Source organism: Hippopotamus amphibius, chromosome 7 (assembly GCF_030028045.1).
Source record: "Hippopotamus amphibius kiboko isolate mHipAmp2 chromosome 7, mHipAmp2.hap2, whole genome shotgun sequence".
Lineage (NCBI taxonomy): Eukaryota > Metazoa > Chordata > Mammalia > Artiodactyla > Hippopotamidae > Hippopotamus > Hippopotamus amphibius.
Window position 1 is genome coordinate 142,058,680 of NC_080192.1, and position 14,245 is coordinate 142,072,924.

At 48.2% G+C, this 14,245-nt stretch overlaps 1 protein-coding gene across 1 annotated transcript; it reads right to left on the reverse strand.

Annotated features, from left to right (window-relative positions):
* Positions 1-6,461: 6,461 nt before the first annotated feature.
* On the reverse strand, positions 6,462-13,878 carry RRM2 (ribonucleotide reductase regulatory subunit M2). The gene is made up of 11 exons (XM_057743272.1): positions 13,368-13,878; positions 13,208-13,282; positions 12,710-12,853; positions 12,309-12,425; positions 11,722-11,855; positions 9,996-10,090; positions 9,751-9,884; positions 8,808-8,912; positions 8,611-8,724; positions 8,367-8,530; positions 6,462-7,726 (listed from the first exon to the last, which is right to left on the reverse strand). Exons 1-10 carry the CDS (start codon positions 13,749-13,751, stop codon positions 8,378-8,380), a joined length of 1,455 nt encoding a protein of 484 aa, XP_057599255.1. The 5' UTR covers positions 13,752-13,878; the 3' UTR covers positions 6,462-7,726; positions 8,367-8,377.
* Positions 13,879-14,245: the final 367 nt, after the last annotated feature.

Consider the following 14,245-nt stretch of genomic DNA (forward strand, 5'->3'; position numbering starts at 1 on the left):
CAGGGCTTTGCAAACCCTTGTCACCCCTTCCTCCCCTATGCCTGGCCCACCCCTACACATTCCAAGGTGCCACTCGGCATCCTTTCCTGACTCCCCAAGGCCTGGCCTCCTCCTCTGAGCCCCACAGTGTGTGGGCTGACCTCTGCCTCAGCGCTTAGCAACCTGCGTCAGTGGTGGGCCAGCAAAGGTAACAACCGGCTCTCTGGGAGGGAAGCCTGAATTGTAGCATTTATCAATTTCCATGGTGTAAATACTCCCACCAAAGCGAGGTTGCTGGTCATGGAATTGGAAAGAGGTGCCCAGGATTTCCCTGGTTGTTCAGTGGTTAAGACTCCGTGCCTCCACTGCAGAGGACGTGGGTTTGATCCCCGGTCGGGGAACGAGGATCCCACATGCCGTGTGGTGCGGCCAAGAAAAAAAAAAAAGAGGTGCCCAGTAACGTGCTGTTATAGAGTTATTTCCACCAAACAGATACGACAAACGTAAATAGCCTGAGAAGCACGGATAATAATATGCAGTAAGATAGACGGAGGATTTATCATATTTCTCTTTAATGTATTAATTATAAGTTTATGTAATTTAGTTTTTAGTAATAGCTCAGTGTTAGGGGTTGAATGAGGCCCCCAAGTTCCATATGCTGAAGTCCCAACCCCCCACACCTCAGAAGTAATTAAGGTTAAATAAGATCATAGGGTGGATCCTGACCCAATCTCGCTGGTATCCTTATAAGAAGAGGCGAAGACACGCACACACATGAAGGGTGACCACGTGACGACACAATATGGAGGTGGCCATCCACAAGCCAAGAAGAGAGGCCTCCGGAGAAACCAACCCTGCTGACAACCTGATCTTGGACTTCCAGCTTCCAGAACTGTGAGAAAAATAAACGTCTGTGGTGTGAGCTGCCCAGTCTGTGCTACTCTGCTATGGTGGCCCTAGCAAGGTAATACACTCCAAAAATTAATTACCCGCTCTTGGACGGGTACTTGCTGGCGCTAGCCCCTTACTACTGACTATCTACCACTTTCCTGTTTCCTGACTCGACAGTGGGTCCCTCAAGAGCAAGGTCCTGCCGCACTCAGAGGTCATCAAATGCTTTCTAGAAAGGGCCAGAGAGAAAATATTTCAGCTCTACACCCAGTACAGCCTCTGTCGCAATACATAAACAAGTCACGTGGCCGTGTGCCAGTGGAACGACCCACGGGTGCTGAAATGTGCACGCCCATCATTTCCATGTATTATGAAATATTATTCTTTTGATACATTTTTAAAACATTTTTAGCTCGGAATCTGTAAAAATAGGCAGCGGACCAGGTTTGGCCCTGGGGCTGGTTTCTGACCCCCGGCCTTCAGTATGTCCCTCCCCAGCAGAGGGAGGAGGGCTCGGTTAATGTTTGATGATCAGGGACTGCTGGAATGAAGGGCCACCAGCCGGCTCTCAGGCTCCACATTTCAGTCAGCCAAGTTCCCTTCCAGGCAATGGCAGGAATCTTTTTTTAATGCCAAATGTTTTTCTAATATGCCAAGGGAAAAAGGGCTTTCTGAAATGTAAATCAAATCTCTCTCTGCGAGGCAGACCCATCTCCTCGTTGCTGCCTCTAACATTTTAAATGATCTCTTAGAAAGAAAACCCAGTGCCTCTTCCATTAATAACGTCTGTTTACAGAGCGTCTCAAAAATGTGCCAGATCAAACCCATGGAGACAGAACTACGGATCGTTGGTTCCCAGGGGCTGAGGGTTGGAGGGGGACGGGGAGGGACGGCTGATGGGTATGGGGTCTCTTTATAAAGTGGGTTGTGGTGATGGTTACACAACTCTATGAATGGCCTAAAGACACGGAAATCGTATCTCCATAAAGCTGTTGAAAGAATACACCAGGCACTATAGTCACCTAAATCTCATGGTGACAATTTCCAAAGCCAGTCTTGGCTGTCACTGTCCCTGCAGGGACAGAAACAGGCCTGCCGAGGCGAGGAAATGCAGCTCAGCAAACGCACCTGCGTGGGACTGGCCCGAGGCAGGCTGGGGCAGCCCGAGGCGCCCATCCGCACACCTTCCCAAGCAGAAGCGTCCGCGGCTCCTGCAGGAGAGGCTGCCCCACCCCAAGGGGAGGACGAGGAGGCACAGCACGACCTCACACAGGCAGCCGTGCCTCCCAGCGCTTTCTGGAAACAGCTGGAACCTCGCCATTTTCCACCTCCTGGTCCATCGCGGCTCCCCCTTGCCCTGCTAGTTACTAAGGCTGGGATTCCAGCGGGTCCGTGAGCGCCCGGCTCTCTCCTCAGCCTTCCGGGCGCAGGGCGGGCCACGTTCTTACTTGGGAGACTCGGGAGAGGCCAGCTGGGAGTTGTTCCCGGGATCTAAAGCCTGGGCTGGTGATGCGCGTCTCTGATTTACAGACAACGGGGAGGCTCCTGCCCAGGCAGGCCACAGGGCCACAGCGACGGGCACAAGGCAAAGCGCAGCCTCCCCACCGTGCCAGGCACACAGGGAAAGCAGGACGAGGGGCATGAGGACACAACCCCCTGGACAAGGGTCCTTGAGCAGCAGAAGCAGCTCCAGAAGTGCTTCCTCAGGACCAGCGTGGAGGCCTAGGTGCCTGTTCTCTCATAAAGGGGAACAAGAGCTCCCAAGTGGTAAAGGGACAAGTGTGTGGCCCTGGGGCTGGGACACCTGAGTTCAGGTCCTGGTTGGCCAATGTTTTTCCACGTGCTGTCCCTGGCAAGGCACGTGACCTCCTTATGCCTCAAGGCCACATTGGTAAAGTGGGTCTAATCCTCCCTGCCCCAAGGTGATTATGGATCAAATGAACTCAGGGCTGTGAGTTATTGTGAATTCATTGGCTTACTTAAGTGAACAGTGTGGGGTGTGGACTTCAGGCATGGCTGGATCCAGAAAATAAAGTCACGTGTATCTTGTTTCTCTGTAAATCAGCCCTCTTTTCCCACGTGAGGGACTCACTGCCAATAAAAGCCTGCTTCATGGTTGCAAGGTGGCTGCAGCAGCTGGACCCTCTGCACCCTGAACTCCAAGGCCAGGGGAAAAACGCCCACACCCCACCTCCAGCCCAAACCAAACTTGAGTCCCAGGCCTGGCTCTGGTTGGCAGTAACCAGGTCCTCCCTGCAAGCAGTCTGGAACTCCAGTGGCTGTGGTCAAGGGACTTTTGATTGTGGGCAACACGGGTCAGTCAGTGGCCTCTGGTGGGAGAAGAGGGTAGCGAGCCTTTCCAAGGCCCTACCCACTCCCGAAGCAAATTCCATCTCGCCAGAGCCGGGAGGGACAGCAGCTCCCCTCCCCCAACTCTGGCTGATTCAAAGGGTGCAAAGTTAGGGACCTCTGGGTCACAGGCAACTTTGGGCAGGTCCTTTGAACTTTCAGGGCGAGTCACACCCAGCAAGGCTCAGCCACAACCCCCAAAACTAGCAGGGCCCTGGTCTCCATACCCACGTGTGTCCAGAACCAGCCCCCCATGTCTCCTCACCTGCTACCAGCCCGGCCTCAACTCACCTGGTTTGTCCCCAGCTCAGTGTGGCCAAATGGCAAAACTCACACTGCTCACATCACGAGCCGCCACTAGGTCACATCTGCCCAACCCACGCTGGTCCTAGAACCTCACTCTGGTGGTACCGCCTGGACATGGGAGGATGAGGAATCCTTGGATGACTCAATTCTGGGAAGTTTCAAGTTACTATCTCCTCAACGTTGTCCATTCTATGAAAACTCCCCTTAGAAATAAAGGGCACCACTTTCTACCCTCCACATCTGACCTTCCCTATTTCCCACCTACTTTCGGATAATTCCTTCAGCTACACCCCCTTCAGGTCACTAACTCATCAGCTATGTCTAACCTTACTAAGCAGGATATTTTTTAAAGTTCTAAGAGCTTGAATTCCAGTAGTGTTGTTTTCCTAGAAATTCTAGCTGGTTCTTTTTTAAAAATCTCCCTATTATTTTTTTGTAGTTCTGTTCTTTGGGGTTTGATTCATTTTTTACTTTGGTCACATATTATCTTCTCATTAACCTAAGTTCCTGAGATTTTTATACCCACTGTTCCTACAATCATGTGGTTTGCTTCCTTGTATGTTTCATAACGCGGGAATCACGCACAGCTGGGTTGGGGGTACATATCTCCAGCGAGTGCCTAGACCACAAATCCAAGAGGTGCAGGCCTACCTAGGGTTCTGATTTTTTCAAAGTCCAGAAAAACGAATACCCCTAATCCTCTCCCCCAGGGCTGGTGGGATCTTCTTAGTCTCCATTTCAACTGAGTGTCCAGCTTTGTGCAGATGTTTTGGTTCTAACTCCTCCCCTAGTCAGATCAATCCCTCCCTTCAAACCCTAGGGTGTTTGGTTCTTCGCCCTCTGATTTCTCTAAGGGACTAATAACCACCCCCAGGGCTGCTCCAAGCACAGGCTCCCACGGTCACTGTCTTTGTGCCCAGCATCTGGGAATTCCCCTTTCTCCAGACGTCGTTACCAATTTAAATGTTATTTATCATTGGGAGGTGTCTGAAGCAGGAGGGTTTTTAAGCTCCATCTTGTTGGAGCCACACTTTAATCTTTAGAGCTAAGCCAAGGTGGCTGAGGTTACTGAATCCACCTCAGGGAATGACAAGGAGCCAGCACTGATTGTGTTCCTTCCCCAGTGCCCAGAGTGTACGAGGAAGGGTAGCCCCCTCTACAGAAGGGGATAGGGTGGGTCCTATCAAAGCCTTCTCTGATTTGAATGGGCCAAGCCATGCAATCCAAAGCTGCAGCCACTCACTAAGGGGCTGGGCCTGCCTTGCTATGCAGGGTTAAGCCATTATCAGGATCTCCGGAAACACACTGAACAGCCAGTCTGCTCCCCGGTCAGATGGCATTTACAAATACCCATCTAGTTGCAGCTTTGCAAGGAGCCAGCCCTCAGGCTGGATCCCAGGCCAGGCAGTGCCTGGCAGGCAAAGGAAGGCTCTCACGGCACTGCTCTCTGCAGCCGGGCTTGGCCACACCATAAGCAGAATCCCAGGGCTCAGGTGTGATGAAATGTGCCTCTTACCTAAGTGCTGGGGCTCAGTGCATCTGGAGCCCAAATCCAAAAGCACATCCGGTTAAAACTGAGAAGTGGGATCCAGCCACTGGTTTTGTAAAGCCCGTGGGTGCTTATAATGCTGAGTTGAAAACTGTATAAGAGTCCATCCCAATCTCAAATGTCTGAGAATCTCCCAAGATAACTTGTTAAAATTTCAGGCTTCCTAGTTTCACCCCAAGACTGATTCAGCAGGTGTGGGATGGGGCCCCTGAGCATTTAATGCCAGAGGCAATTCAGACTCAGTGGTGTGACCACACTAACTCTAATGCAGGTCCTCCACGTGAAGTATGCAGGTGTGTCTGAGAAAGAGCACGGGCAGCTGGCATGAAAAAACATGACCTTGGGCTGCCCACCAGGAGGCTATTCTCATAGTTGATGATCCTTAGAGCACAGCTGCCTGGAAAGTACCCAGTGGTGCCACCAACCCAACATGATGAATTAAATGACACTGAGTGCCTCTGGGGTGCAAAGGCAAAGCTCCCCATGAGACTCCTCCAGGACACAGAACACACATCTGCCCAAGACACTATCCACCCCAAATAACAGCTCAAATTAATCGCATCCACCAGCCACTCCCTGAGGGCCCAATCCTTGGAGGCTGTGTGCTCTAACATAGGGAGTGGCTAAAACCTGTGCCTCAGTGAACAGTCTCCTTCCTAGGAGAAACAGGGGAGGAATCCTAACAATGGCTAAGATTCACGCCCAATCCCCACCTCCACCACAGAAAAGCAGTGTCAGCACCCGGCTCCTAAAGCCTCCCGTCTACTTAGCATCCCCTGCGGCGCCTCCCCTGGTCTGGCTGCAGGACTGCATCACCATCTAACACTGGGATATAATGACGCACCCAGCTTCCTCCTTGAGTAAACCTACACCACACAGGGCTGACTCCGTCCTCTGCCCCACCTGACACCGAGAACAGTGCCCGGCGAGGCAGCTGCTGTCCGCTCAATGAAGAACCGCATATCAGAAGTGGTGACACGCAATGAGTGATGTTAATTTGGGAACGGACAGGTGAAGGTGGATGGGATCGCCCCAGGAAAGGGTATTTATAGACAAGAGGGACCAGCCCAAGCCCCCGTAGGTCAGCTTGATGAGGGACAGCAAAGCAAAGCCCTAGTCGAGTAGACCCAGGCTCCCCGAGAGGTGGCTCGCTGGAGGCTGTCAGGAAGCTCAGCTCAGTTGACCTTGGCTTCACAAACCCCACCCGCAGTGTGGCAGATGCTCTCGGACATCACCTTTCAAACAAACATGCTTCCCCCAGACCAGGCAGGCATGAGGAAGGCCCCTTCCCCAGAACTGTTGAAAGCAAATGAACTCCTATTCAGCGTTTATGAAATACTTCCTGGTGTTTTCTTCCTGTATTGAAATGCAAATTTTACCAAAGAACTGCCATAAGAACGGTTTTATTTAAATCACTGAACACTTGTACAATACTCAGTATTAGGACTTTGGACAAAACCTGTTTCCCTTTAAACAGATGAAGAAACCGAATCCTAGTTGGTAGAAGTCACTGCTTGTGTCACACAGCTAATGGGAGGTAGAATTCTAAAATCTGCTTCCAACTTCCACCTGTACCTGACAACGCCAGGCTAAGTGTTTCTTTATTATTGTCTTGCACAAGTGTAAGGACCATATAATCTGGGTTAACTTTATAACAATAATTTAAGAGATAGAAAAGGGTCCCCTATTAACAGAAAATTTTAAATCAACTATTTTACCATTTATATTCATACAATAAATGAAGAAAACTGACAGTAGGACAGGCCAGCGGTCAGCCAAAGCGGAACAAAATGTATCAACAAAGGGCTGGTATGTGTCATGCGTTTCCTTCCACATAACATCTCGGCATTTTTTGGAGGGGGGAGGGAACCCAAAGGCAGATTGATTCAAACTAGCCCTATTAAATATATCTATTAAGTTTATGCTTTCTTCTGAAATTAATATTTGAGTGGGACATGTATTAATAATTCACACAACAACCAGTTTTCTACTGAAGTTCAAGAATCCAGCAGGTGACGCTCAGATTTAGGCAAACTCTAGGAGTAATTGCACTGAACAATATCTATGCAATCAATTATGAACTGCAAAATAATACTGGGTAATTATTTCGAAGTATGAACTACAGATATAATATAAAAAACATACTTAGTAGAACAATTTTCTAACTTAAAAGTAAAGTACAAGTGGCTAAGGTAAGTCAACAGTACCTACTAACACACAAATTCAACAAAATCAGAATAAACACTCAACTTTTAGGAGAGACACTTTCATTCCTGCTTTTACCACTTAATAGGAGCAAGATCTTACGTGCATCCTTTCGTTCAAGGACGATTTGAAAACCAATTTACAATGTTAATATCTTGGATCCCAGCTAAGAAGATTCTTCAAGGATCTTTCATACTAACTTGAAGTTGGGGAACATACAATTCGAGACATTACACAATACAGCCCCTCCTGCACAAACCAGGTTACCCAGTGAGTCCGGATCACACTTCAGTTCCTAATGATCTAAGGTTAGAGTCTCCTTTCGCCTCATCTCTAATCCCACGATACCTGACCTGGGTTACAGAACACAAAACCAACCTGTGTTCCATGTGGCACCATCTGGCTGATACTGATACCTAAGTGTGCACAGGATTGAGTTCAAAAGCGCTTCAATTCATTAAAGAAAAGAAAGAATAAAAATAACATATTTAGTTACACAGGCTTAACCTACTTTGGTAACCTAGTAAATCCTGAATTATAGCTCCTGTTAGTGGTAAATAGAATACTTTTGTATTTTGTGTAGAAACCAACAAATTTAGGTTAAATCAAGCCTTCACCCTGACAGTACAAACTCTGTTTATTTGTGTGTAAAGTGCCAGTTTTATATACAAATCATAAGTAAACCTTTAAAATCTGCTTTGAAGCAGTGAGTCTGATGTCTTCCTATGGCCTTGCGGTAGTTATTGTTTAATCCTGCTTGACCAAACTCGCTTGAGTCCCCACACTTTGAGGCCAAGAAAGGTGCAGTTAAGAGCCAGGGTGAAGCCGTGTACAGCCAGCTTACTTGCAAAAGCCAAACATGGACCAGATCTTTCATAAGAATCCAAGTAGCTTTTGTCTATGCTTTCTATCTAGGTGACCCCACTAGCATTAACAGGATCGATTATGAGGTACCTACACAGTTTTAAAGATGCCATTAATGAACATTATGGACAATTCACGGTGTAGCTGGTTGATACAGTTCAAGTAGCTGATTTTTTTCTCTTTGGATGAGAAGGAAAAAAAAATCAGCACAATAAGAACACACCTTCAGTTCACTTAGAAGTCAGCATCCAAGGTAAAGGAATTCTCCGTCGGACTGGACATCACTCCCATCCTCTGATACTCGCCTACTCTCTTCTCAAAGAAGTTAGTCTTCCCTTCCAGTGAAATGTTCTCCATGAAGTCAAACGGATTTTCTACTCTGAAAATCTGGAAAGGTTCACAGCAAAGCATAAATACAGAACACCCCAGTTTCAGAAAGAACCAGAGGGCTACCCACGATACTTTACCTTGTTAAAACCCAGCTCCAACATAAGTCTGTCTGCCACGAATTCAATGTACTGCTTCATCAAAGTGCAATTCATGCCAATGAGCTTCACTGGCAGGGCCTCCGTGAGGAACTCCTAGGGACCAGAGCACAGCTTCTCAATAAAACAGAAGCATCAAGAGGTCTCTAGCAAGCACGAGGCCTCCACATGCCACCCACCTGTTCTATTCTAACTGCATTGACGATTATTTCTCTGACTCTCTGCTCCGAAGGTTTGTGTAGCAGGTGTTTGAACATCAGGCAGGCAAAGTCACAGTGTAAACCCTAGAAGAAAGAGGTTGAAGGTCACGATCAAACCAGCAGACTTCTAGCATTAACATGGAATAGGAAACTGCTTTATGCCGGAGTGCATTCTCCTTATGCATCTTGCGTGGCCAGGCCAAAAGCATTTTAACCTTCAAAAGGAAGATGACTCAACTGCTGTGTCACCTAGGTGGGCTGGGACCCACCCAGGGCCCTCAGTGCTGCCCCCTAGACGACAGCAGGCCAGGTATGGTCCTGGGGAGGGAGGGCAAAGGACGGGCAGAACTTGCACTCAGCATTCTTTCCACAGCCCTGAGCTCTACTGTTGCCACTACTCCCAGCAGGAAAGGCAAAACTCTGACTACGCTAGTTAGTTTTTTTATTTAAAACCTAATGTCTGGGAAATCAGTAATGCAAATTCCAATGAATCAAGTCTGTAAGTCTTAGTGCATTACATCCCAAGTAATGCTGATGGAACCTGCACTAGAACATTTGGGCATCTTCACTTTCCTTTCTGCACTTTAATCCAAGTGCATTCAAAGACATATACTTGCCCAGAATGTATTCACTGAGATGCTCACCAACTAACTTTGAAGTACAGTAGGATCACACAGAAGATCAGGTAGAAATAATAGAACGTCCCTTAAAAAAACCCCATCACCTATAGAGCAACACCTATGTATAATGAAAGTATGAGTAAAATAATTTCAGCAAATTATTCTCTGCCAAATGTGCATATGGTTGAAGCCACCTGTTAAATGTGCATTTGAGGCAATCTGACATCTTGGGTTCCCTTCTGTGAACACAGGGTTGTAGGTGTTTGGGGTGCAGGTCAGCCTATCATCTGAATTAGACTCACCTCGTCTCTGCTAATAAGTTCATTGGAAAATGTGAGGCCAGGCATCAGTCCTCGTTTCTTGAGCCAGAATATCGATGCAAAAGAACCAGAAAAGAAGATTCCTTCCACTGCGGCAAAGGCTACGACGCGTTCTCCTAGAGTTAACACCGAAATATTTCTAGTGAGTATCTGTGTTCATAGGAACAAACCAGTAACATCACTTAGAAAACGAAGCGCAGGGGTAAGTAGGGCAAAGGTATCCTCACCATATGTAGCCTCTTTGTCCCCGATCCAGCGCAAGGCCCAGTCTGCCTTCTTCTTTACACAAGGCATCGTCTCAATGGCATTGAAGAGAAATTCCCTGTAAGCAACAGAGCGTCAGCAGTTCCAGCAAAGCCTTCCTATCCAAAGCTTCTGAGTAAGAGCAGTGGGACCAAGGTCAATTTGGGATTCAAACTGTTTTCTTTTTATTCGTTTGCTTTTTCCTCTAGTGTTTTTAAAAAAATCTCAGCATTCGCTTGGTTTATGTTAATACAAATTTAGGTATTCATTAGTTCATACTCAGCCCCAAGATCTACTAACATGAAAACTCAAGTCTGTTACACCAAGGGCATTTATTGGCTTAATCATTTCAAGGCCAGGTCATGATAAGTTTCACAGGTCCTATCTTCTTTAAAGTCAAAGAACTATAAAATCTTAACTGCCAAGACTGTTTAATCCTTGCTGGCCATTATCTCCCTAAACAGATGTCCCACACCCCACACTATATCATTGTGCCAATTAGTTGGGCTCCAATGCCACAAGTATATAATAAAACAATTAAAGCTAATAAACTAAACAACCCGAGATTGCTTCCAGCTATAATTCTAGGCTACAACGTTGATCCTAGGTCAGAAAAGCAAATCAACTGGCCCGACGCTTAACCGGGTCTTCCTTATTGCCCCCTTCCTCCCAGTGCCCACCTTGGAGTCTACAGATTCCCCAGCCCAGCCTCTTCTGTCCCAGATGACCTTGTTTTCTAAAAGCCAAGGTCATCAGGCCATTGGGCTCCTTTCATTCTCTTTCCATGTCAGCCTGGGTCTTGCCTCTCCATAGCTTTCAAAACTCAACCACCAGGCCCTTCCTGATTCTACCCCATCCACTAATGTATCCCCATCATGCCCCTACCTTTCCTTTCTTTTTTCATTTCTGTCTACAAACATGTTCAAATCTTTTTGCCCCCAAAGAGTTTCCTTTATTCTGCTGGTCTTTCAAGTCACTACTCATTTTCCCTCTTCACTTTCTTTCAACTCATCTACAAGGGGCTACTCTTCAGTTTCACCACTTCTGTTCCACACAGGCTCTCATCCTGAAGTTGACGTATTGAAACTACTCAAACGCCCATTTCTAACTCTCCCTTCCTCTCCAGTCAATCCTGAAAATGTAAAATAGGCCCGAGGCCACCTATATCTCTCCTCTATGATACCGCAATATAAACTATCATTTCAGGCGAACATCGTGTGCCGAAATTCATCTCATGGTTCATGCTGCCTCTGCACTACTATGCAATCCCTCCACTTATACTCCTGGGTCTCATTGTCTACATTATAAGCCCCCTAAAAGGCAAGTTTTATGTTCTACGTTGCATCCTCTACCCTGCCCCAGCCTCATGCTGTAGGTTGAGGTTTGCCAGACCTGAAAACTATCAGACCTAGGCTTTAGCTCATCACACACAGCCTCTAGGGATGTTTTTCCAGAAGGCATTAGATCAGACGTCAGATGTTCAACAGTACACTTCCACCTTTAAAAAAAATGGAGTAACCTCATAACTTGTTTTTAAGTGACTGGCTAGTAAAGTGAATTTAGGCCTCCTTTTCAGAGCAGACATGACCATGGGTGCTGGGAATTTCTTTGACTTGGTTTCTTAGAGTCATTTTTCTACCCCTATACGATTTCAAACAGTAGCAATTGGTAACCCTAAATATGTTGGCATAGCATCACCCCAATACTCACCTTTCTTTGGAATCTTTAATGTAAGTGTCAATGAGGAGACTATACATTTCAGAATGTATGTTTTCCATGGCAATTTGGAAGCCATAGAAACAACGGGCTTCTGTAATCTGAACTTCTTGGCTAAACCGCTCCACCTAGTGGTAAAACACAAGATCAGTTTAAGGAAAATCTACCAGCAGCAACTCAATGAACACTGGTTGCCTCACACTTCCTCTTTTGTACCTCAGAAATAGCATTTCATTCTTTTAAATTCATTGCAAGGAGGATGCACTCAACAACACATATATGCAACCAAATTATTAAAACAGCAAAGCCAAAAGAGGAGAGCAAATGGATAGCTACCAGGGTTGTAGATCTATTACTACCACTTAACATTGTCTGTGAGCTTCTCTACAGTTGGGGGAAAAAAATCCTATAAGCAAGAAATAACTGCAAAGTATATTATAGAACAGGAAATGCCGTGGAATATAAACACTAGCTTACATATATATATATTCAGTGTGGAAAAAATTAAAAGACAAAAAGAATTATGAGTTCTCTCTCAAGTCTTGAACTGAACACAAGTAGATTTTTGGGGGGAAACTCACCAAGTTTTCATTTACTATGCCATCACTTGCTGCAAAGAAAGCCAGAACATGTGAAATAAAATATCTCTCCTCTGGCTTCAGGGTTTCCCAGTGCTGAATGTCCTTGGAAAGGTCCACCTGAAGTACAGAAATTCACAAGGAGTTCAAGCGTGGGGGACCTCACACATATTCATAATTCTTCAACTTTAAATCTACTAGCATCACCTGATTAATACACCCCTCAGCCACTTTGCCCATTATAACATCTAATATCCTCAGTGGGTCACCATTCCCAAGAGGGACAGGGGGAAAGCAAAGCGTATTTCACACAAGTTATAACCGGCACTGCAAGGGTCTTCCTCTAGAGTTAGGGGCAATGTTTCAACTGTCTTTTAGGTCTCCTAGTCTCTGAATCTGATTACCTCCTCAGCTGTCCAAAAGGAAGCCTCGGCTTTCTTATACATCTGCCAAATATCATGGTATTCGATAGGAAAGACGACAAAGCGGCGGGGGTTTTCTTTCAGAAGTGGTTCATCCTCCACCCTGGGGGCAGATAGCTTAGGGTTCTGTTGGGGGAGAAAGAAAGGAAAAATGTTAAGCACTGGGCGAACCATGAAATTGTCATTTTTTTTTTCCAAGCAAAGTATGTCCAATTAGGGGGAATTTCACGTGTTTTAATGTCTGTCGGTTGTCACACATGGATTCTGTATATGACAGGGGAGGAATACGGCAGAGAGATGATAGGAAATGTGTAGCTGTGTAAAGTAGTAAATGACCGGGAAGAGGCTTTGGCGGGAAAGGAGCGCGGGCCCGGGAGCGGTAGGGTGTGAGAGACAATGAGGCTTTGGCGCCAAGAGCAGGCTCCTCCTGCACCGCCCCGCACCGCCCCCCTGCCGGGTGCCCCCCGTCCGCCTACGCACCGGCTCGGTGGGCTCCGGGAAGATCCTCCTCGCGGTCTTGCTGGCCAGCACGCGGGTCCCGCTGAGGGACGGGGGCTGCAGGGAGACGCACGGTGAGAGGCCCGCCCGCGTCCCGCCGGACCCCACCGCCCTGCCCCGACCCCCACCCCCGCGCGCTCACGGTGTTCTCCTTGTCCGCCAGGCTGAGCCCCTTCATCGGCGAGAGCTGCAGCTGCTGCTGCTGCTGCGGGTCAGCGATGGTGGCGAGCGGGACGCGGGCGGAGAGCATGGCGGGTCGACCAGGTGGAGCTGAGTGCAGGTCCCGGGAGCCCCTGCACTGCAGGCCGGGGAATTTAAAGCATCCTGCCTGGGCGCGTGTAGTGGGCGTGGCCGCCTCCCCATTGGACGGATGGCGGCCGCTGGCCACGCCTCCCGCAGGAGATTCAGGCGCTGCGGAGCCTGCAGCCCCCGCTCTCCCGGGACCCTCCGGACCTACCCCTCCCAGGCCTCTGGGGGCCGCAGGCTGGGCTGGGGGCGCCACTGCCCCTATCCCTGAGAGCCCCATCGGACAAAGGCTGCAGCCCCTGCGCGCTCCGGGGGCCCTGGCGCGCGCGGGCACTCGCTTGTCCCGGAACGGTTTGGGATTGAATGAAGCAAAGCGATTGGAGCCCGCCAACAGAGAGCGGGAGAGGATTCCCCACCCCACAGAGCCCCACCTCTCCGAAAACGCCTCTTGAACCCGTTTCGCGGTTCTGGGTAAATGCTTTTGCAAATGAGGTTGGTGCAAATGTCTGTAAGGCGCCCCTGGCTACGAGGGAAACGTGGCTGCGAAGATTTAGATACTTGTACTTGGGTGGGGGGGTGCAAGGTCCCTGCGGTCGGACAAATGTGTGGGGTGGTCGGTGGTGACCGTGCTGCCTGACGGTTAGGGGCGCGGGCTACAGAGTCCCAGGGTGCCTTTGCTGAGTCACTAGGACGTCATCTTACTTAAAGATTTGGAGCCCTCGTTGGTAAAATGGGCCTCGTAGCCATACCTGACCTGTGGGATTGCTAATAAAA

Coding starts and splice junctions, on each gene's coding strand:
- RRM2 (XM_057743272.1), bottom strand. CDS start 13,751: ATGGGGCTCTCAGGGATAGGGGCAGTGGCGCCCCCAGCCCAGCCTGCG. Junction 12,854..13,207: donor TCCCGGAGCCCACCGAGCCG/GTGCGTAGGCGG, acceptor CTCCCCCAACAG/AACCCTAAGCTATCTGCCCC. Junction 12,426..12,709: donor CCTTTTGGACAGCTGAGGAG/GTAATCAGATTC, acceptor TCTGTACTTCAG/GTGGACCTTTCCAAGGACAT.